This window comes from Nycticebus coucang, chromosome 1, assembly GCF_027406575.1.
Source record: "Nycticebus coucang isolate mNycCou1 chromosome 1, mNycCou1.pri, whole genome shotgun sequence".
Classification (NCBI taxonomy): Eukaryota; Metazoa; Chordata; class Mammalia; order Primates; family Lorisidae; genus Nycticebus; species Nycticebus coucang.
The window spans coordinates 96,879,803-96,901,986 of record NC_069780.1 but is presented as its reverse complement, the minus strand read 5'-3'; the positions used below and the strand labels follow the sequence as shown (position 1 = coordinate 96,901,986).

The 22,184-nt window shown below is 38.6% G+C and overlaps 1 protein-coding gene and 1 pseudogene across 7 annotated transcripts in view; both read right to left on the bottom strand.

Annotated features, from left to right (window-relative positions):
- Positions 1-22,184, bottom strand: part of SORBS2 (sorbin and SH3 domain containing 2) — a 231,929-nt gene that overhangs the window by 91,255 nt on the left and 118,490 nt on the right. For 4 of the 7 annotated variants that reach the window (XM_053584201.1, XM_053584241.1, XM_053584250.1 and 1 more), the window contains 4 exons: positions 17,805-17,854; positions 11,580-11,672; positions 5,669-5,695; positions 5,337-5,461 (listed from right to left, as the gene is read on the bottom strand). In XM_053584201.1, the coding sequence (XP_053440176.1) occupies positions 5,337-5,461; positions 5,669-5,695; positions 11,580-11,672; positions 17,805-17,814 (255 nt within the window). In that variant the 5' untranslated portion in view covers positions 17,815-17,854. The remainder of the gene's footprint in view (positions 1-5,336; positions 5,462-5,668; positions 5,696-11,579; positions 11,673-17,804; positions 17,855-22,184) is intronic. The other 3 variants (XM_053584217.1, XM_053584258.1, XM_053584209.1) reach the window with 2 other exon arrangements.
- LOC128591661 (uncharacterized) lies at positions 20,802-20,942 on the bottom strand (annotated as a pseudogene).

Below are 22,184 nucleotides of genomic sequence, written 5' to 3'. Positions count from 1 at the left end.
ATCACTGATGGGGCTGGTACTGATAGGAATGAGCCAGGCAGTGTCCCCTGAGGCTCTGCACCTTTTCCTGCCGTCCCACACTGCCTTCCTTTGCTTCTACACCCTGATCCCATGGAGCACAGGAGATGAGCTCTCTCTTGGGTTTGCCTGCCAGTCAGTCAAATTTCCCTTTGAGACCCCAACATATGTGCAGTGGCAGATGGGAAACCATTGGTTTTGGCCAATGATTGATTACGCTGCTTCCTAACAGACAGGGCAAGTTCGTCCTTCTGAAGTGAAGGTCACAGTGCTCACCAATGCTGTAGGGAACCGTTTGGGGTGTAGTTTTTTGCTGTCTTTCCAAAGCGCCTGGTGTATATCTTTACTTATCTGACATTGAGAACAATGCGACATTTTTAGCAACAGGATATCTGTTCCCCCGGTAGCAGAAGGATAACATGCCTCATTTTGTGATCTATTCATAGAAGGCAAATTGAAACACAGGTAGCTTATAGAACAATATGTAAAATCGTCAAATCTGGAGATAATTCCTAACCATGGACTGTAGTTTTCCTCCTTAACTAATGGTCAGACTTTAATAATAACAATAAAAGTATATAAATAAAAGGTCTCCTGGGGTGTCTAAACTTCGGCCCATAGGCCTCATGTAGATTATCTGAGGCCTGTTTCACTTATCTGCGGTGGCGGATATTGTGAAAAGTATGTACAGACTTCTTCTTTTGCTCATCAGCTTTCATTAGTGTTTGTGTATTTAATGTGTGACCCAAGACAACTCTTATCCTTCCAATGTGCAGCAGGAAAAAAAAAAAAAAAGATTGTGCACCCCAAATCTACTTTTCACTTGTCAGTGTATTTTTATTCCTTGGATCTGCTGATTTCCTCGGAGACTTATTCTTTCTACTAAAGCATACATTTGACTGATTCAAAGTGTATAGTGTTTGGAATTTACCAAGGTATGCCAGAATGCCGAATGCAAGTATTAAAAATGGAAAGGGCACCTTTGTCAATGGTCATTACATGGACAAAAGGGACTAAAAAATGAAATGCATCATCATAGTCAAGATGTAGAAATAAAATAAATGCCCATATGTGCCTGAATGGATAAAGAAAATATGGCATATACATACGATAGTGTGTTATTTAGACTTAAAAGATAAGGAAGTCCTGCCATGCACCGCTCCATGGGGTAAACTGGAGGGCACTACACTAAGTGAAATGAGCCAGTCTCAGAAGGACAAATACTGCATGATTCCACTTAGATGTGGTATATAAAATAGTCAAGTTCATGAACCAAAGACTAGATGTGATGGTGGCCGGGGCTGGGACAGGGGAAATGGAAAGTTGCTATCCAATGGTGGTAAAGGTTTAGTTATGTGAGGTGAACACATTCTAGAGATCAGTTGTACAAGATTGCACCTCTGTTTGACAATACTGTACCCTTAAAAAAATTGTTAAGAAGTTAGATCTCATGTTAAATGTTTTTACTAAAATTTTAAAAAATTTAATCATTAATTAAAACTATAATTGCTTTTGGCAAACCATTGTATAAGATGGCACACCATTGTGGAACAAACTGCTAGTCTGATGAAATAAGTTTTCATCTGCCAGAAAATAAAATAAAGTATTTTTGAAAGTATTGTTGAAAAGACTATGTTTTCTTTTCCCACAAGATGCATGATTTGGAAAATCGATATGACTGTATTTTAACATAATAATAGCTAGGTGGGGGAATGACTACGTGGTAGGCACGCTGCTGAGCTTTTTATATCCATCGTCTTGACTCAAAACTCACAGCAACTCTGTGAGATAACTGCCATTATTATCGCTTTTTTAGAGATGAGGAAACTGAAGCTCGTGAGTACTTATGGATGGTCTTACGTTAATAACACCTTGAAAGAGCTGACTGCTCTCCTCTGTTCTCTTACTTCCACCCAAGACATCCCCTCTGCCCACTACTGAGCCAATGGTCAGTGTCCACACTGTGCCTCACGCTCGTCCTACCAGCAGTGTTTGTGTAGTTAAGTATCCCTTCTCTGAATGTTTTCCTCACTTGACTTTTGGGGTGTACATTTTCCCAGATTTCTTCCTTCCTTGGAGGACTGCTTTCAGCCCCCCCTTGCTGATTCTTCCTTTTTTCTTTTCTTTGAGACAGAGTTTCACTCTATGGCCTGGATAGAGTGCTGTGGCATCACAGCTCACAGCAACCTCAAAATCCAGGGTTCAAGTGATCCTTCTGCTTCAGCCTCCTGGGTAGCTGGGGCTACAGGTGCTGGCCACCACACCCAGCTAGTTTTAGAGATGGAGTCTCACTCTTGCTCAGGCTGCTCTCCAACTCCTGAGCTCAAGCAATCCACCCACCTCGGCCTCCCAGAGTGTCAGGATTACAGGAGTGAGTCACCTTGGCTGGCAGAAGTCTCACCACATCCTCTGCTCCCACCTTGCTTTGAGCCCCGTCACTTCTCCCCTGAATAACTGTAATGGTTACACAACTGGATTGCCTGCTCCCTTCTGTGCTTCATGCTATAGTTTTCTACCTAGCTGCCAGAAGGATTTGGATAGAACATAAGACAGATAATAGCGGTAGCCCAAACTCCTCCAATGACTCCCATTTTTATTGATTGTAAAAGTGAAAATCCTTGCAATGGCTTATAAGGAGTCCTGTCATCTTGTCTCTGTCACCCCCAACTTCACCTCTCATCTTTCCATGCCTTGGTCGCTTCCTCTCCATCTCCCTGGTTTCCTTCTAATAAAACCTTTAAAGTTAGGACAACTGTCTCATCTCATAGTGATGGAGTTAAAATCTATAGTTCGTCTTCAAGGCATATGCTCTTGACATGACATTATTTAGCAGGAAAGCCAATCATAGAACCATATTTCTCTTCTAACAGGATAATGTCAGTAGAGTGATGCTATGAGAGAATTCCACATCTATGGAAATAAAGACTCACTTCCTAAAAGTCTGAGTAATAAAAGTTGAGCAGCATACTTTCTGAAATGATAAACTGATGATGTTTCAGTGGAAATGGATATTGAGCCACAGAGCAATAAATAGACACTGCTTAAGACTGACGTTTCCTGACAAATGTATTATCGAAAATGATTTTAAGAGATTCTGTACCTGCAAACAAAGCAAATCTAGGTATGAAAAGGTGTGGTATGAAAAATATTTCTCTGAAACCTGGAAGTATTTTAAGTGCTGAAGTGATTTGCAGTGTCTTAAATGATAATTGATCCACCAATTGTTTCTAATAAATATCCAGAAGGGAAGAAACTTCTAGAACAGGGTCCTCAAACTGCGGCCTGCGGGCCACATACAGCGGTGTAATTGTATTTGTTCCCGTTTTGTTTTTTTATTCAAAATAAGATATGTGCAGTGTGCATAGGAATTTGTTCATAGTTGTTTTTTTTTAAACTATAGTCTGTCCCTCCAGCAGTCTGAAGGACAGTGAATTGGCCCCCTGTTTAAAAAGTTTGAGGATGCCTGTTCTAGAATGTAATCTCTGAATTAAAAAAATATATATGCAAATGTAAACAGATATACAAATATATAAACTTAAATATATATTTAAGAATTAAAAAATTTATATATAAATATATACAAATATATAACTTAAATATATATATAAATTTATACATATATAAATATATATACAAATATATAACTTAAATATATATATTTGCATATATATATGTGTGTGTGTGCATATAAATATTTAAGTTAAAAAAACACCTAGAAATTTACTGGTGAATTTAGCACGGTTTTAAATGGGAAGATAGTTTCTTTCTCCTTTCCCTTCCTGCTTAGAAATTAACACAGCATAGGGTTATACAAGATGCCCAAATGTAAGGCGTTAGGGTCTCTACAACACGCGCGTGACAAGGAAGTGCCATGTACCACCCGGCAGTCTGAGGACTGAGAAGCCGCGGGAACTGCAGATTTTTGTGTCTCTTGCTGAAGAGGTGTCTCTGTAGTCTCTGGAGACAGGTCAGGTAGCTGTCTGTGGCTTTCTGGACCCTGTCCTGAGGGAGCTATCTGAATAGAAAGAGATGCTGTGTGTATCTCAGGCGCTGGATTGGGCGGTGCTACGCCAGGGCTTTTGAGAAATGATGGTACTTCAACAGGGTTGGGAAACTGTGCAGTGTTAATGGGAGAGCTACTCCCTAGGTCCTGGTTATGGGTTAGCTGCAAGGTAGAAATTCTCCGAGTGTGAGAATTTTGCATGTAGTCTTCTTGTAGAAATGGGGGCTCGATATCAGTGAATGATGCAGGGTCTATGCTGGAAGCTACTGGCAGCGAGTTAGTGATTTTTTGTGTGTATGACACGATTGTGTTAGATTCCTCAGAATATACAACTGTCTGTCTGGAATCCTCATTAGAAGACATAGTTCCCTGAAGAAGTTTTTTGTTAGTAAAGTACTCTAACTGGGAGGGAATTTGTGCCTTGGTTACTAATTGGTCTAGAATGTCACCCTTCGTGTGATTGGTTGTGGAAGAGCTAAGAAAGCTCTCTTTTCTGGCTGGTGGAAGGGGTGCCTGGACTGTCAAAAGCATCCGGAGAAAGAAACAATGTTGAGGGAAAAACAGAAAGAAAGTCAAAATTAGTCATGAAAAGAAAAACAGCGTCAACCTTGCCTTTAAAGAAGACAAAGCAATGCCAGCCCTTGTGATCATGCTATCTATTTTTATTTAATTTAGAATGCATTTTAATTTATTATCAATAGTTGCCCTTAGGGGAAAAATATTCATAGTTTTTCTAGAGAATACATTTAACGTTTGCTCCATCTACATTCCGGGAAATTATGTTAAAAGCGAACATACATCTTCTTGGCCTATTTTTATTAGACTTTGATATATATATATATATATATATATATATATATATGTATGGTTTATTTCGTCAGATTGTTTTATAAATCTTTTCATGCTTTGGGCACAATTTTACTAATATCTTCAATACAGAGCTCCTTTAGTGAATTTAATGAGTAGTTGCCTAACTCATATTTATTGAATACGTAATATACTGCTGATCTCATAACTTTAAACCCAAAACATCAGCAGTCAGCATTTTAAGAATTAGAATATATTCAAAACATTACGTTAAGAAACTGACCCACTTTTATGAACTTAATCAGAAAAAAAAAGAACACCTGTTTGGAAGTTAAAACTTACTCTGCATGTTACAAACACAAGTCTGACGGGCAAAACAAATACAAAAGCCAAAACACACTAAAAATAAAACATGAATTAAAACACGCACCCTAGGAAAGAGGCTCCAAAGCTGCGATCTAACAACCATGCTTTAAAGTGACACAGAGACAAGAGTGTGGAGCCTTACCTGAGACGGTGATCTTTTATCTTGTAGGTTTGGTCGAACGCTTCTAAAACCTTTTGCTGCAAGAGAGGAATACGTAGCATCTCCGTTCAGTGCCTCTTGATTTCGATCATTGTAAGACCTCCAAGCTTTTATTAAGGGAAAACAAATTGGATACAAAAATAGCTACGTTCACTGAAACTTTTTAAAATAAAATTTGTTTTTATTTCCAAAAACTGAAGTGACCTCACTAGAGATTTAATTGAATATGCGTAATTTAAGCTTACTGGGGGCTACAGACATGCTTTTAAAACTCACTACAAATGTAATAGTTATTCAGAATATCTTTTCTGTACCTGAGTCTGGTGACTGAGAATCACGTCCTGAAAGAAAAAAAGAAATGTTGAAATTAAAGCTAGGGTGAAATGAATGAACAATCTAGTAAAAATCAGCTGGCAAAGAATCACATGCATTATTTTTACAAACATTATCTCAGTTCTAAAACTCTGGGTATATGAAATATACAAAGAAGCAGCTTGTGCCTTTATTTTTACTTCAAATAGAATATCATTTAATCATTCATTAAATATCTATGATGTATAATGTATACCTGTATATCGAATACTGATTCTTTCTTTCAATAATATTGCAACCATATAATTTTAATCTCATTTTTTGCCCAAGATAGGTAAATTAATCTGTAAATATCAAATGAAAAGATCAAAAGGGATCTGGCTTATAAAAATGACTATTTCTCCAAGAAGTAAATCAAACCACCAGATCCTTATCTTTAATGCCTTCTTGTCGCTCACTATATTTAACTCCTGTGCTGGAGAACAATTTTTTGTAGTTGCCTCTTTTTTTTTTTTTTTTTTGCAGTTTTTGGCCGGGGCCAGGTTTGAACCTGCCACCTCTGGTATATGGGGCTTGCACCCTACTCCTTAAGTCACAGGCGCCACCCAGGCCTCCTTTTTTTTAACCTTAAGAAATTATAAATGTGTCTACCATACCATGTGATATTTTAAAATCATTCCCTAGATTTGAGTTTTCTTCTTACTGTCATACAGAAGTTGTTTAATACTCATATATGAAAGCTATTACTGTTATAATACATTGCATTGTCTTTTAGCTAATAAGCTTAAAAAATTCTCAGTACTAACAAATTGCTTTTGGTAATACTGATCAGTCAATGACATATGAAATGCTAAGTGGATCAATAATATACAGGTATTTATTATCAATTTTATTGGAGTTGTCCATTCAAGGATCTTTGAGATTATCAATTATGCACACTTGTGGCAACCAATTTGCACATTTATATTATGCCCATTTGAGGGAATCAGTGTGAACTCTTGGTTCTATTATATCAAGTGATCAAATTCACTTAGACTCATAAAACCTTAACTCTGGAAAAGACCCCGAGGTTGAGTCATTTAGCCCAACCTGCCATCCAGTTCTTGAGATTCCTGCTACATTTTCACTGAGGCCATTTTTAAATTGTTATTTCAATGCCTAATAAAATATAACCCTTGCATCTTAAAAGGATTCTTTGTGTTTATTTTAATGCTTTAGGAATAGTAATTTTGAAGTTTAAACACAGGAATTTGTAATGATAAAAATGAGTTGGGACATGCAAGCATCTGATTGTTTAGATGAAAGCTTTGCTATGTATTCTTTCTGAATCAAAGGAAGAAAAATAAATGTGAGTCAGCACAGAGCACCTTAGAAGGATTCCAGCTCCAGTGAGTTGAGAATTCTAAGAAATTCTCTATTTTTATAACTGATAATGAAGTATAGATTTTATCTCCAATGTAGTGATTTTCAACTGGTGTGCTGTGAGAGGATGGATGTTGGGTATGCTGAAAAAATTTTAAATATCATAGTTATTTTCAAAAGCAGTTCAAAGCACAGTAAGTATACTTTCTTTTTGATCAACATAATTTATGTGTGCCACAGAAGTTTAACTATAGTTTCAAATGTGCCATGAGATTAAAAATGTTGAAAAACACTGCTCCAAGGAAGGCGACGTTGGAGTAAGAAACGAGTACCACATGGAGAAAATTACTTTGGAGAATTACAGGGGAAGTGTTTATGGGGCCCTACTTCTAGGGTGTGATGGAAGCAGAAATGATGGAAATTCTTAAATGACGGTGAGGACTCTATAAAGAAAATGTACAAAGTTTGGCGATACAGAGCCGTCCTCAGAGTTCTGCTTTGCAGCACTCAAGGAGGGAGACAGAGTTATCAACCACCAGGGCACGCACTGTGGATAGAGAACTCATTTGGGGACTCTGGGAAAGGATAATGAAAAGGGAAGCAGCTTTAAAACTATTATTTACATACAGAATAATCATTTGATAAAACCAAGATTAAAAAGGAGGGTGTGCAGGGGAGGGAGGTAATTGGGGCCCGATGCTTGGCGGTGTGCAGGGCGTGGACGTGGTGAAGAAAAGGGTGCATGGAGCAGGTTTAATGAACACTTGGAATAAACTCTCTGTAACTGGTAGATGGTAGAGGACCAGCTCAGCTTCTTCCCACTGTGACCACCTTGAAGATTATGGAACTTTAAGAGACATGAAGAGGGAGAATGGGGGACAGTCACTCTAGGCTAAGTATGGGCCCCTTCCCGGGATTTCTAGGCAAGGAAATAGACAGAGCTCTCCAAATGGAACTGTCCCTGTGCTGCAGAAAACGTGGGCTAGCCATAATGGTGAGCTCTACCAAACAGCCTTGAGTCACACAGTGGACGCGAGTGCGTAGAATTCAGAGAAAGGAGAAAAAATGGCTGTGCATTCAACTTCAAGATGAGCCAATATTTTAATAAGGCTTATATTGATGATGATGGGCTATTCTGAATTGGATGATCTCTTAAGCATATAGAAGTACGCGACATTTCAGTTTCTTTAAAATAAATGCAATCCAACGTTCTGATTTGCTCTTCTGTAACAGTGTTCAGAGGCACTAAGAGACAAGGGCCTTCCTGTGTGGAGACTGTTCCCTGGGCCAGTGATGCTTTATTGCTGCCAGGGAAGCCCTGGGAAGGGAGGGCCCCTGTGCTTTGGGGAACAGAGAGTGCCCTGGATCCATGTCAAGTGATGGGAAAATAGGTTATATGTACATAAAAAAGTCAATCAAGTAAAGGGCTTGGCAGATGCATGAGGAAGATGGTTTTGTCTCAAATGTTGAATGATTATTGATGATCACTCTGGGAGGCCAAGGCAGATGGATTGCTTGAGCTCAGGAATTAGAGACCAGCCTGAGCACGAGTAGGACCCTGTCTCTACTAAAAATAGAAGAACTAGCCTGGCGTGGTGGTGGGCACCTGTCTCCCAGCTACTCTGAAAGCTGAGGCAAGAGGACTCCTTGGGCCCATGAGTTTGCGATTGCTGTGAGTTATGAGGACACCACAGCACTCTACCCAGGCGACAGAGCGAGACTCTGTCTCAAAAGAAAAAAAAAAGGAAACTGGAGGTATAAATAGAGTAATTTTCCTAAGGTCACAAAATACTCAGGAGGTTTTGGCAAGACCCTGTCTCTTGGCAGGGTGGTCTTCACATGCTGCAACAGACCATTGTCACCCGTGTTACCTCAGCCTGCCAATGGCACTTTGATAGTCATGGTTTTGGTTTTAGGTTAGGTTTAAACATTAGTGTGTGCTGTGATGAATTGCCCAGCAGGAATTTATTTTTTGAGGAAGGAAAGAGAAAGACACTGACTCAAGGGACAAATAGCTGATGACTCTGACTTTCGAGTCTGAGAGGGGAATGAGTGTGCTTGAAACTTTCGGTGAGGTCCTCTAACCTCCAGAGAGAGGCTGTTGTATTTTAACTACATCAGAGGTCATGCATACTTATGAATTCCCTTTAGATTCATAGAAAAACACTGTGTCACATACATTCTTATGAAATCTACTATATAGAATGTGATTCACCATACAAGATTCCGACTTCTTCAAAACGTAACCAGTACTTCTCTGAAACAGGGATCATACTTCAGATCTCCGATGAACATGGAAGAGACTGTTTTTAGTGTAACAATTAAGTTCAAAATCCAAGAGACTTCGTTCACTAGAAATCTTCCTCCTAGTGATATAAAATTTAAAATATCCCAGAGCCACAACATACTCTTCTTATTGAAGAATGTTTCATGTTTTGAAGTATGAAATCTTTTTGACTATTTTGATAATGAAGCACTCAATCTTTTATACTAACTTATATGATATGACATTGCTGCTATTCTGGTTTTGAACCTTCAAAATGGCAGTCTTCAGTTTAATCTACCCTATTTCATCCATGGTTACTTTCGTAAATAATAGCAAATTGGCATTGTTGAAGCAGTGTGATATACATTCCCTGTGTCTGCATGAATGGTCCACATCCTAGTAACTCAGGTTGAAATGTCAATGATATTCGAAGTAGAGGCATTCTAATTACATGGTATCAGGTTCTAAACTTAATTTTCTTACTTCCCTTCATGGCTATGTCCCTGTGGTACCCAAGGTAAACTCCCCTATAGTTTTCTAACACCTTTTCGAGTTCTTACACTCATGAGCCAACAGATGCAAATACATACACATAGAGGTTTCTTTTTTAAAAACCAAAATGTTATCATATTATATACATTACAATGCAACTTGCATTTTCTTTGAACTTACTGCTGGCTGGGTATTTAAAGGTGGACATTGAAATCCATTTGTAGATTGGAGGTAGTGGGTGGAGGTGGGGTTCTCCACGCAGAAGTTTGTTTTTACCTCAACAAAGCTGGGTAGTTGAGGATCAAGTGGCTTTAAAATTAAAGACACTCTGAGTATATTTAGTCAACTGCTGGCTGTGATATGCACAGTGAGAATTAAAATATTTAAGGACTCTCCATTCTTTTCCTACTTCTGCTCTAAACCCCATTAATCTTATAAATAGAAAAACAATGGACCCGCAAACTGCAACTGACCAACCAATGATCAGATGAACCAACTGGTCTCAAGACATTATGGTGGCCTGGTACCCTCTGATTTCCTTATAGCTGCACTGCTCCAGTGCAGACCGCACCTGCAGGCGTAGATGGTCATGACAGGCATCTATGATGAAGAGGGTGCTGAGATGTCGCACCCCAATTACTTTCTAAAGAATATTTATGTTGTGGGTGCACATTATTGTTCAGTATTGTTCATTGCTCAAAACACACACTTTTGTGTATAACTTTCACTCAATCTGTACAAAAACAAAGTTTGCAAACAAAATGTGTGTATCCCCTAAAATTCTGGAGGGGGAAGAAAAAGAATATATGAAAAAGAACCAACAAGCAAATTTAGTAAGGTCTCAGAACACAAGGTTAAAAATCAGTTGTATTTCTATATGTTAGAAATGAACACTCGCCGAATGGAAATTTAAAAAAATAACTGTTTACAATAGTATCCAAAGCATAAAGTATTTAGAAATAAAGTAAATTTTTTTTTTTTTTTGAGACAGAGTCTCAAGCTGTCGCCCTGGGTAGAGTGAGGTTGTCACAGCTCACAGCAACCTCCAACTCATGGACATAAGCGATTCTCTTGCCTCAGCCTCCCGAGTAGCTGGGACTACAGGCACCTGCCACAATGCCCGGCTATTGTTGTTGTTGAAGTTGTCATTGTTGTTTTAGCTGAATTGGGGTCAGGTTCGAACCTTCAGCCTCGGTGTTTGTGGCTGGCACTCTGCCAACTGAGCTACAGGTGCCGCTGTAAAATTTTTTTGATATGTTTAAAAATATATGTTAGAAGGATCTTTGTTGATTGGATTAAAGGTAGGTGAAGGGCTCTTTCAAAACGAATATTTTGTTAACACGTTTGCAACCTTTGACAATGAAGATTCAGTTTCCTGCGTCTCTCTCTCCTGGATCCTCTGTGGCCCCATGCTCAACAGTTTTTAGGTTAAAAAAAAACCACAGAGGAACCTATGTATTATCTTGGCGAAATATTATATTAGTTCATGAGATAACAAAAACTTAGTCATTAAGACTTGCAGTTACTCAACATATTTTTGGCAAGTGACTGTTGTTTTTAATTAGATTTTTAAAATCCTTTCTACATGACATCATTTTCCTTTGCTTTTTACGAGTAGACCAAAACCAGTCAGAAATGGAAGCTGTTCATGGGACAAGAAGAACAAGAACCTGTGGGGCATCTCGAAGGTCTTTACGGCCACGTTTTTCATCCAAATAAGATAATTCTGGAAAGTGAGAAAGGTCAGGTAAAGCCATTCCAACATGACATTCTGTGAGTTAGTGGTATTATACCTGCAGCCAAGAGGTTTGGAGAACTTTGCACTCTCTTCACAGATGTTAAGGTGACCGACATGGCGGCACGTTTGCGGGAACACCCACCGCTATCTGGAAGCAAAAAAATGAAATAGCAGAGGCCAAGGCAAGTGGACAGCGCGTGCAACGTCATGCATTTTAAGCCAAGTGTGCCAGCTAACCATGAGAAAGACGGGCAGGCAGAATTAATGAGCATGGCGTGTGTCTGCAGACTCCCTCTCCACCCCCAACCCAAACAAGCAAAACAAAACGGAACAAAAGAAAAACAGGAGGTCTGCCTCAGACGTGGATGGCAATGCTTTACTGAAAGAATGGCAGATTTTATCATGACCATTTTATAGTTTTTCTTTAATGAAAAGTCAGACACAGAACTCAATTTTGTTTATCCCACTTAAATTCAATTCACACTAAACACACAAGTGGTGTCGCTGGCTTTCAGAGTTATGAATTATGCGTAGTTCAAGATTAAGATATTTTATACCTAACATTTAGATTTTACCATATCCTAGCTATTATAATTTCCACAGATAGCTTGGGTAATTCTTTGAGTAAAAGAATGAAAATTTAAAAAGAATAACTGTTTACAGTAGTATCCAAAGCATACAGTATTTAGAAATCAAGTAAATTTTTTTTTTTTTTGAGACAGAGTCTCAAGCTGGGTACGATACATTTGATAAACAAGATTCATGAAGAAAACACATACTATGGAAAGATATCTTTCCAAAGTTATTATAAGTTATGGAAATGATTAGTTTAATTAAAGTAAAATAAAGGCAAATGCATCAGCCATTTGAATGTGGTATGGTAAGTTTAGACTTCTACATTTGGAAGAGAAGTCTTCTAATATTGGAAGGCTAAAGTTCTATTTATGAGTAGACTCCTGTTCCATTCCAACATTCCTTTGTAATATGGCATGTGTCATAAATAGTTTTTCTCATTCCCCTCATTTTGCTCATTAGGTCAAAACAAATTAAGTCTTTTTCAAAGTTATGGAAGGAAATAGACAAATAATATAACCACTAGTATGATAACATAATCATACAGTGTCACATTCTCATTTTCTTTCATTTCTTTCTTAATTTCATAGGGAAAATACTCAGTTTGTTTCTTGAACATGAGAGAATTTAGATTAGTCAAGATGCTTGGAAATATGATTTGAATTAATTATTGGTAAAAATTACAAACAGTGAGGTCAATAAGTCTCAAAGTTAGTGGAAAGATTCTCATATCAAAATATGATTCCTAAAATACATGTTTAAAATAGCTTCGTAGGCTGGGTGTGGTGGCTCACGCCTATAATCCCAGCACTCTGGGAGGCCAAGGTGGGAGGGTTGCTTGAGTTCAGGCGTTCTAGACCAGCCTAAGCAAGAGCAAGACCCCGTCTCTACTAAAAATAGAAAAACCAGCTAGATGTTGTGGTGGGTGCCTATAGTCCCAGCTACTTGGGAGGCTGAGGCAGGAGGATCTCTTGAGTCCAGGAGTTTGAGGTGGCTGTGAGTGAGGCTGAAGCCTTGGCACTGTAGCCTGGGTGACAGAGTGAGACTCTGTCTCAAAATAAATAAACAAACAAACAAACAAGCAAACTTCCTAATGTAGAAAATAATTGACTTGAAAGAACATTAAGAGAAAATAAATCAAACAAATCAAAGAGTATATAAAGTGTAAATATTGAAAGCAGACATGCCTATGCTATTTACGATCCTCTGGAGAAATCATTCAGGCTTTCATCATGACTTGGCATGATGAAAAAGACAAGGAAAAAGACAGCGATGGTAGGAACTTGAACTGAAGAGAGGCCCAGTAGGATTTCAGCAAAGTCAGCAAACTGAAGACAGCTATGAGGCAAGTGTGTCAGAGCAGATGGAGGTGACCTCAGCGAGCACAGGGTATCCACCAGGCAGCTGGTGTGAGCTGTGAGGTCGACCAAGGGTGCTGACGGTGAAAACTGACATCACTATAAGAAGGATTTTATTTTCTAACTCTTTTCATTTCGAACATCCAAAAAACAAGCATAGAGATGAAAAGATAAAGTCCCAGAATAAGAAAATCAGAGTGACTGGCTAAACCTCTGGCATTCAGGCTGTGAGGTGACATGTCCCGGGCGACTTCTGTGAATTCACAACTACATGGAGGCAGTGCACAGTTTCAACCTAATGGATTGTGCTATATTCCTTTCGATGATATCACATCTTTGAAAAATTGAATTTTTGGTAATTGCTATGACAAAAAGCAAGTACCCTCTGAAAATCATTTTGGACCAGTAAATGAGAATGCCATGTATGATCCAATTCCAAGGTCTGAGAACTTTTCCAGAGCTCGACAGGCACACACATATCATTAGCAAGTAACTGTGGTTCTAAAGGATGAAATAAAATGATCATTTTTCTTTCAGTTTACACGTATTATTTTGTCAATGGCTTCTAAGTTGTCAGAACATAAATACTTATTAAGTAATTATTAAGTTATTAAGTTGTTGGCACCTAAATATTTAACAAATAGAAGTGTTTGGTATTTCATTCCGCCTGGGGGTACCATGAGAAATTTACTGAGACATCAAAGGTCACTGTAAACCAAAAAAATTTAGACTGTTTGGGTTAAACAATTTACATACTTTAGGAAGCTCTAAGACCCAGATCAAATACATGGAGAATCTATCTTTATTAACAGTTTAATAAACAGCTTAATTCAAAAAGTTGAGGCATTTGTGAAATTGCTGGGACAGAGTGATCTATTATATTCTGTTCCTACTTCCTTATGTGGTAATACTTTCTGGCAGACCCTGAAGGCTCAAAAAAAAAAAAGAAAGAAAGGTATTTTTAACATCTCAAAATGGGGATCCTGCCTTTGCCTTTCATATGGCAGGTCAGTGCTTCCGAAAACGTCCTATAGCTCACTTTACATTCACCCACCTTTATAGATTATTATTCTACGGAGCTGCAAGGCTCCTGGAAACTGTTTCTACTGCTAGAAAACGCTCTTACGGGGTAACTCACATACACTGCATTTAATACTTGATGTCTTTCTCTTTCTTCAATAGCTAAGATATACCTTAGAAAATAATGGTTTACAAATTCTGAGAGTGGAGATATAACATGTTTTACATATTTTCTACATTGTTCAGGTAATTTAGTAAGAAAAACAAACCACACATTCCCTTTAGCTAATGTATTATGTATTTTGTTTAAAAGGAAGACTTCATTTAAAAGACATTTTTAAAACTTTAGTGATTGACAAGTTTAAATAGTAAGAAGTGTCTTTAACACTTGTTAGGTAGATAATGCAGGCCAATTTTATTTACTAGCTAGGTACAATTTAGGTACCAATCTCTGCTTCATTCTGTAAATACAACTAACAAGGCTGTCAACCTCCTAAGGCAATATTCACATCTATCTATCTATCTATATGTTAAAAGTGGTATATATTTTTTGATTATTTATTTATATTTATTTTTATTGTTGGGGATTCATTGAGGGTATAATAAGCCAGGTTATACTGATTGCATTTGTTAGGTAAAGTCCCTCTTGCAATTGTGTCTTGCCCCCAAAAGGTGTGGCACACACCAAGGCCCCGCCCCCCTCCCTCCTTCCCTCTCTCTGCTCTTCCTTTCCCCACCCCTCCCTCCTTCTTTCTCTCTCTGCTCTCCCCTTCCCCCACCCCCACCATGACCTTAATTGTCATTAATTGTCCTCATAACAAAATTGAGTAGGTAGGATTCATGCTTCGCCATTCTTGTGATGCTTTACTAAGAATAATTCCTTCCAGTTACATCGAGGTTAATATGAAGGAGGTAAAGTCTCCATTTTTTTTTAATAGCTGAATAGTATTCCATGGTATACATATACCACAGCTTGTTAATCCATTCCTGGGTTGGTGGGCATTTAGGCTGTTGACGATTGTAAATTGAGCTGCAATGAACAGTCTAGTACAGGTGTCCTTACGATAAAAGGATTTTTTTCCTTCTGGGTAGATGCCCAGTAATGGGATTGCAGGATCAAATGGGAGGTCTAGGTTGAGTGCTTTGAGGTTTCTCCATACTTCTTTCCAGAAAGGTTGTACGAGTTTGCAGTTCCACCAGCAGTGTAAAAGTGTTCCCTTCTCTCCACATCCACGCCAGCATCTGCAGTTTTGAGATTTTGCGATGTGGGCCATTCTCACTGGGGTTAGATGGTATCTCAGGGTGGTTTTGATTTGCATTTCTCTAATAGATAGGGATGATGAACTTTTTTCATATGTTTGTTAGCCATTCGTCTGTCATCTTTAGAGAAGGTTCTATTCATGTCTCTTGCCCATTGATATATGGGATTGTTAGTTTTTTTCATGTGGATTAATTTGAGTTCTCTATAGATCCTAGTTATCAAGCTTTTGTCTGATTCAAAATATGCAAATATCCTTTCCCATTGTGTAGGTTGTCTCTTTGCTTTGGCTGTTGCAATCTTATTTTCAAAAGTGGTATATTTTTATAACAACATTATAGTATTACTTTGGAATTTTAAAAAAAGTTTCAGTTACTTCTAATCAATTTTTGTAAGTTTGAATGTCATATTTTACATGTATTACACACAAATGTAAATTCACCTACATAAGCAAAATAACTCTATGCAAATTAGCATTGTCAGAGTCATGCTCAGTCTTTGTAAATGAGAGGATGCTTTAGAGCATTATATTCATGCTGCTAAGGAGTAACTTGGCTCTAGTACCTTAGAGACCTAAATGAATCTCCAAATCCCTCTGTTCCTACTTTGCTGTTAGGAATGGAATTATATGACTAGGATGACCTATTACTGAATATGTTGCATGTGAATACAATATATTTATATAGAATTGTAGTAAATCGGACAAGCAACACTTAACAAAAGGGGGGTACTGGGAAGCTGTGCTCAAATTAAGTCTGCAAAGAGCTGCCCCAGAACAGTAAATGCCCCACGTGGATGTTCTGGGGAGTGACTGGAGTCCAGGACATGCCTTATCCAGCCCAGCCAAGGATCCTATGTTCTGTCTGCTTGGTTCAATCTCCTTTGCCTAATAATATTTCTTATTGCATTTCTCACATCTAATCCTGACATCCTCAAACATCAAAATGCCTACGTGCGTGGTTCATTTGCAGAGTTATCGGTTCTCTTGATTTCTGAGGCTTCCTTAATGTACTTTGACTATCTCTGACATCCTCGTCTTCCCGTTGCGCCACCTATCTGCAAGGTGACTGCATCCTTGGGACCTGGCGACAAAGCCTTCTTCTCTCCAAGCACAGTTAAAACAAATTTCTGCTAAGGGGTTAGGTCATAGGAAGATGGTACAAAACTTCACATGTGACCCAGGGAGTAGGTATTGGTTCTCATCAGCAGATGCTGATCCTCCTTGTAGGTACTTGGGGATGAGAAGAGATAGCAAAAAGCCCACCAGCTTGACGTGAGAGAACTTGGGCCGTCCTTTCTTCTGTGCCACAGGGTGATACTCATAAATAGGAAATGGTATCATTCAAACACAAGTTACAAAATTTTACTTCATAAGTTGTTTTCCTGAATTACTTAATGATGTATATTTCAGGGCGGGGGATGTAAACTTATAAATCTAAATATTTCTACTATGGAAAAAAAATTAATACGTCCATAGTTCGTATCACAAACCGTTTTATAATTAAAATGTGTACAATGCCAAGTTCAGAGACATGGATGTTGTGAAGTTACATGGAGATATTGTTGTCACATTTGGCAATACAATACCTGTGGCTTTATTGTGACTGTAGATTAATTAAACTGTTCACATATGAAGTTTTGGCATTCTAGCTGCTGACTTTTGTCGACATGAAGAGTTGGTAGAATGAGGAAGTTCAAATATTTTCCGGCAGAGCCACTTGCCTTTGAACTTAGCCTATTTTAAGTGAAGAATTCCAAATGTTCACATTCAAGAAGCACACTGCTTCTTCTTAGAGCTTATAGGAATTCAGTCCAAAATAAGATTGGAGGAAAAGAGAATAAGAGAAGGTTAACAGAAAAGAAAAAAGTCTACTTTTGATGACTATAAGATTGGAGCACAAATAAAAAAAATAATAAAGTCATGAATCTAGACAACATACCTAGCAAGACACTCACTACCACATTTAGGACTGACAAAGTGCTAAACTGATGATTTGGGGACAAGACGATTTTCAGACAGAAAGGCTAATGGTGAAATTTAAAGAGTTTAATACTAACAGAGACAGCATACCTGTATTCATTTTGACCTTGGAGGGTTTGTTTTTAAAGTCTTCAGTTTTCCTGTAGAAAAAAAAATGATGCATAATTTGTTCACTAGCCATGTGGAATAAAATATCATTAAAGGGAATTTTTGTTTTTGTTTCGGTGTACCTGTAAGTTAATATCACATTATCCTTAGTCCATTGAAATCAGTGTTTATTAAGGTGGGCATAATTTATAATTCTATTTAAGTTAAACTCTGCTTTGGTCTCATGACCACAAATTTATGTTTTTATTTAATGGTTATTATATATGGATGCTAATGGAGAAGAGTTTTCATTTTTAAAAATTTTATTTCTTTAATGCAAATCAAAACTACTTCGAGATATCACCTAACCCCAGTAAGAGTAGCCCACATAACAAAATCCCAAAACCAGAGATGTTGGCATGGATATGGAGAAAAGGGCACACTTCTACACTGCTGGTGGGAATGCACACTAATATGTTTCCTTCTGGAAGGATGTTTGCAGAATACTTAGAGACCTAAAAATAGACCTTCCATTCGATCCTATAATTCCTTTACTTGGTTTATACCCAGAAGACCAAAAATCACAACATAACAAAGACATCTGTACCAGAATGTTTATTGCAGCCCAATTCATAATTGCTAAGTCATGGAAGAAGCCCAAGTGCCCATCAACCCACGAATGGACTAGCAAATTGTGGTACATGTATACCATGGAATATTATGCAGCCTTAAAGAAAGATGGAGACTTTACCTCTTTCATGCTTACATGGATGGAGCTGGAACATATTCTTCTTAGCAAAGTATTTCAGGAATGGAAGAAAAAGTATCCAATGTACTCAGCCCTACTATGAAGCTAAATTATAGCTTTCACATGAAAGCTATAACCCAACTATAGCACAAGACTATGAGGAAAGGGCCAAGGGAGGGGAAGGGAGGGGGGAGGTTAGAGTGGAGGGAGGGTAATGGGTGGGGGCACACCTACAGTGCATCTTAGAACGGGTACAGGCGAAACTTACTAAATGCAGAATACAACTTACTACATACAATAACTAAGAAAATGCCATGAAGGCTATATTGAACAGTTTGATTTGAATATTTCAGATTGTATATGAAACCAGCACATTGTACCCCTTGATTGCACTAATGTACACAGCTATGATTTAACAATAAGAAAATAAATAAATAAATAAAAATTTTATTTCTTTTACAAACATTTATGTGAACAGCTTTAGTTCTCTAAACCTGGAAGGATCATCTGTTGTTGTTTCCTCTTCCAGAATTTTAAAGTTACCTTGGTACTTTAAAACCATTTCCTTACACGTGGGGACCAATTTATGACCAGGGAGTATGTGATGACTTTAGTACATACTTTGAGGACACAGTCAAGAAAGGTAAGATTCACCTCTGTTTTTATGCTAAGACACAAGAAATAAATTGTTACCACAAAACCCATTTCTGTTTTAGTATGATCATGGTGCTTTCCCCAGTGAAAAAGCATTTGGAGTGTAGCAATCGAGATTAATTCATTAGAAATGTTTGGCAGAATGGTACTTGTCTCAGAACAATTTTTAATAGTGTGTATTATTTTATGACATATGAGATGTCTTGGTTTTTTCCCTGGCATATTCTCTTAGCTCATATCTTATTCATCCATGTCCTAACACCCACAAGGAAGGGCCTGCTGATAAGAAAGTAAACCTAAGACAAAGAGCTCCCTGGAAGATGTTTGGCCCTGGCCACGACGCTGCCTGAGCTCCCGACTGGGCCTAGTTAGATGTCCATGTGAATGTCTCCAGAACAACACACTCATTCTCTCCACGCACATTAGCACCTAACATCTGAAAATTTAAAAAAATCTTTTTTTTTTTTTTTGTAGAGACAGAGTCTCACTTTATGGCCCTCTGTAGAGTGCGGTGGCCTCACACAGCTCACAGCAACCTCCAACTCCTGGGCTTAAGCGATTCTCTTGCCTCAGCCTCCTGAGCAACTGGGACTACAGGCACCCGCCACAACGCCCGGCTATTTTTTGGTTGCAGTTTGGCCGGGGCGCGCTCGAACCCGCCACCCTCGGTGTATGGGGCCGGCGCCTTACCGACTGAGCCACAGGCGCCGCCCAAATTTAAAAAATTTTTATTTGTACCTTATGAATGAGTGGGGTTAGGGTTGAAATAAAGTCATTGACATGATTGCCTGTCAGTAAAAACTTTTAATAAACGTTTTTCTTTTCAGTCTCTAGAAAGTGCAACAGAAATTGCTTCCTGGCTTTCCTGTCTTGTTTATTGGAGTTCTCACCCTCTTCTCCTTTCTGACCATTTTTTTCCTGCTCAATTTGTCATCTATTTTATATACATATATATAGCCACCAAAGTTCAGCCTGGCTTTCCTGTGAAATTCTAATAAATACGATCAAAATGTAAAGCTGAGTGCAGTGGCTCACGCTGGTAATCCCAGCACTCTGGGAATCCGAGGCAGGTGGACTGCTTGAGCTCAGGAGTTCAAGACCAGCCTGATCAAGAGTGAGACTCCATCTCTACTAAAAATAGAAAAACTATCCAGGTGTGGTGGTGGGCACCTGTAGCCCCAGCTATTCAGGAGACTGAGGCGGGAGGATCACTTGAGACCAACTGAGAGTTGGAGGTTGCTGTGAACCATGATGATGCCTCAACACTCTAACTAGGGTCACAAAGTGAGACTTCTGGTTCAAAAAAAAAAAAAAATCAAAACGTAAATATCAGCTAAATAAGGTGATACTTATCTTCTCTCCCAGTGAGGAGAAAATGATGAAATAAAATAGCATGAAAAAACTGCACTTAGATGACATGAAATGTAATTATGAACCAAGAAGAGAGGGATGTTACCTCTGTTTCCCCTAGATTGAATGACTAATGTGTTGGGACTCAATAATACTGAATCAATGAACTTATGGAATGGGTAAAATCATAGTATTGACATTCATCCCCATGTATTTTTTTTTTTTAAATACCAACCACTTTACTTTTTAAGGGGATAGCGTGAATGCAGTCTCCTACTCCCACAAATTATGCAGTCGAGTTTCCTGCATTTGGGGAAATCGCAGGGGTCAGCACATCCGGAGTGTGACGATGAGCCATGCCCTGGGAAAACCACCTGCCCGGTAAGTATCACACCAATGCAGTTTTTACAGCTATAACCTGGAGACAATATAGATGATGACCTCACTATGCAGAGCTCAGGTTTTTTTGTTGCTTTTTTGAGACACAGTCTCACTATTTGGCCCTCAGTAGAGTGCTGTGGCGTCACAGATCACAGCAATCTCTAACTCTTGGGCTTAAGAGATTCTCTTGCCTCAGCCTCCCAAGTAGCTGGGACTACAGGCGCCCGCCTATGTAGAGTTCAGTTTTGTCTAGCCTGTCTGTGTGCCCTCTCCTAGTCCTGCCCATCTGCCCCAGGACAACTCATGCCGAGGAGGAGGCAGGGCAGGAGCACCGCCATCCTCTGCCTGAGTTTCCACAATCGCACTGCACAGGCTAACTGACCTGGAAGGGAGATTTTATCATGACGAATTTTATCTTTTATTTTTCAGTGTATACAATAGACTCATTTCTGTTTTTCTGTTGATTTTTTCTTTTTTTAACCAGAATGACACAGAAAAATACAGCACATTTCTGAAAACTCAACTTGCCACCTGTCTTGAAGGGATACCAGTGAAGCCGGGAAAGAAGGCAGTGGTCAGGGCAGGAGAGCTCCTGCAAACATATTTATTTTAATTCCACAGTAGCAAAACTCCTAATCTGTTAACCTTAAATGGACAAAATAAATGGAAAAGAAAAGCCTCAGGAGATGTCTGTGACCCAGGCTGAGGCTTGGTCTAAAACAAGAAAGGATAAACAATCGCCAGAAAACGAGGACTGTGAGGACATTTCCCGAATTCAACTTCATCACTGCCTCTGCAACTAGGCAACTGCTGTGTGTAAAACTGCTTTCAGTTTTAATACTGACTGATAAAGACAGGATTTGGGCTGAATAATACCAATTGATAAAGAAAACATCACACACAGAAGGAAGGTAACTCTCAGAACACAAAACCTGCTCGTACAGAATGATGATGTTTTTATACCAAGTTAGACAACTAATTATCCACATTTGTTGGAACCCAAATGCACCTGACACTCAAAAGGAAACTGGGATTAATGAGAACAAAGCAGGGCACCACCCCGCTTCGAGCTTTCGTCTTTAAGGTGATGTATCCTGTTGCTTACAAATGTAATTTGTGAGGGTTTTTTGACGTCCCATTGTTTTAGATGTCAAAATGTGTAATGACTAACTTCCTAATCAGGCAAGACATTTCTTTTTTTTTTTTTTTTTTTTTATTGTTGGGGATTCATTGAGGGTACAATAAGCCAG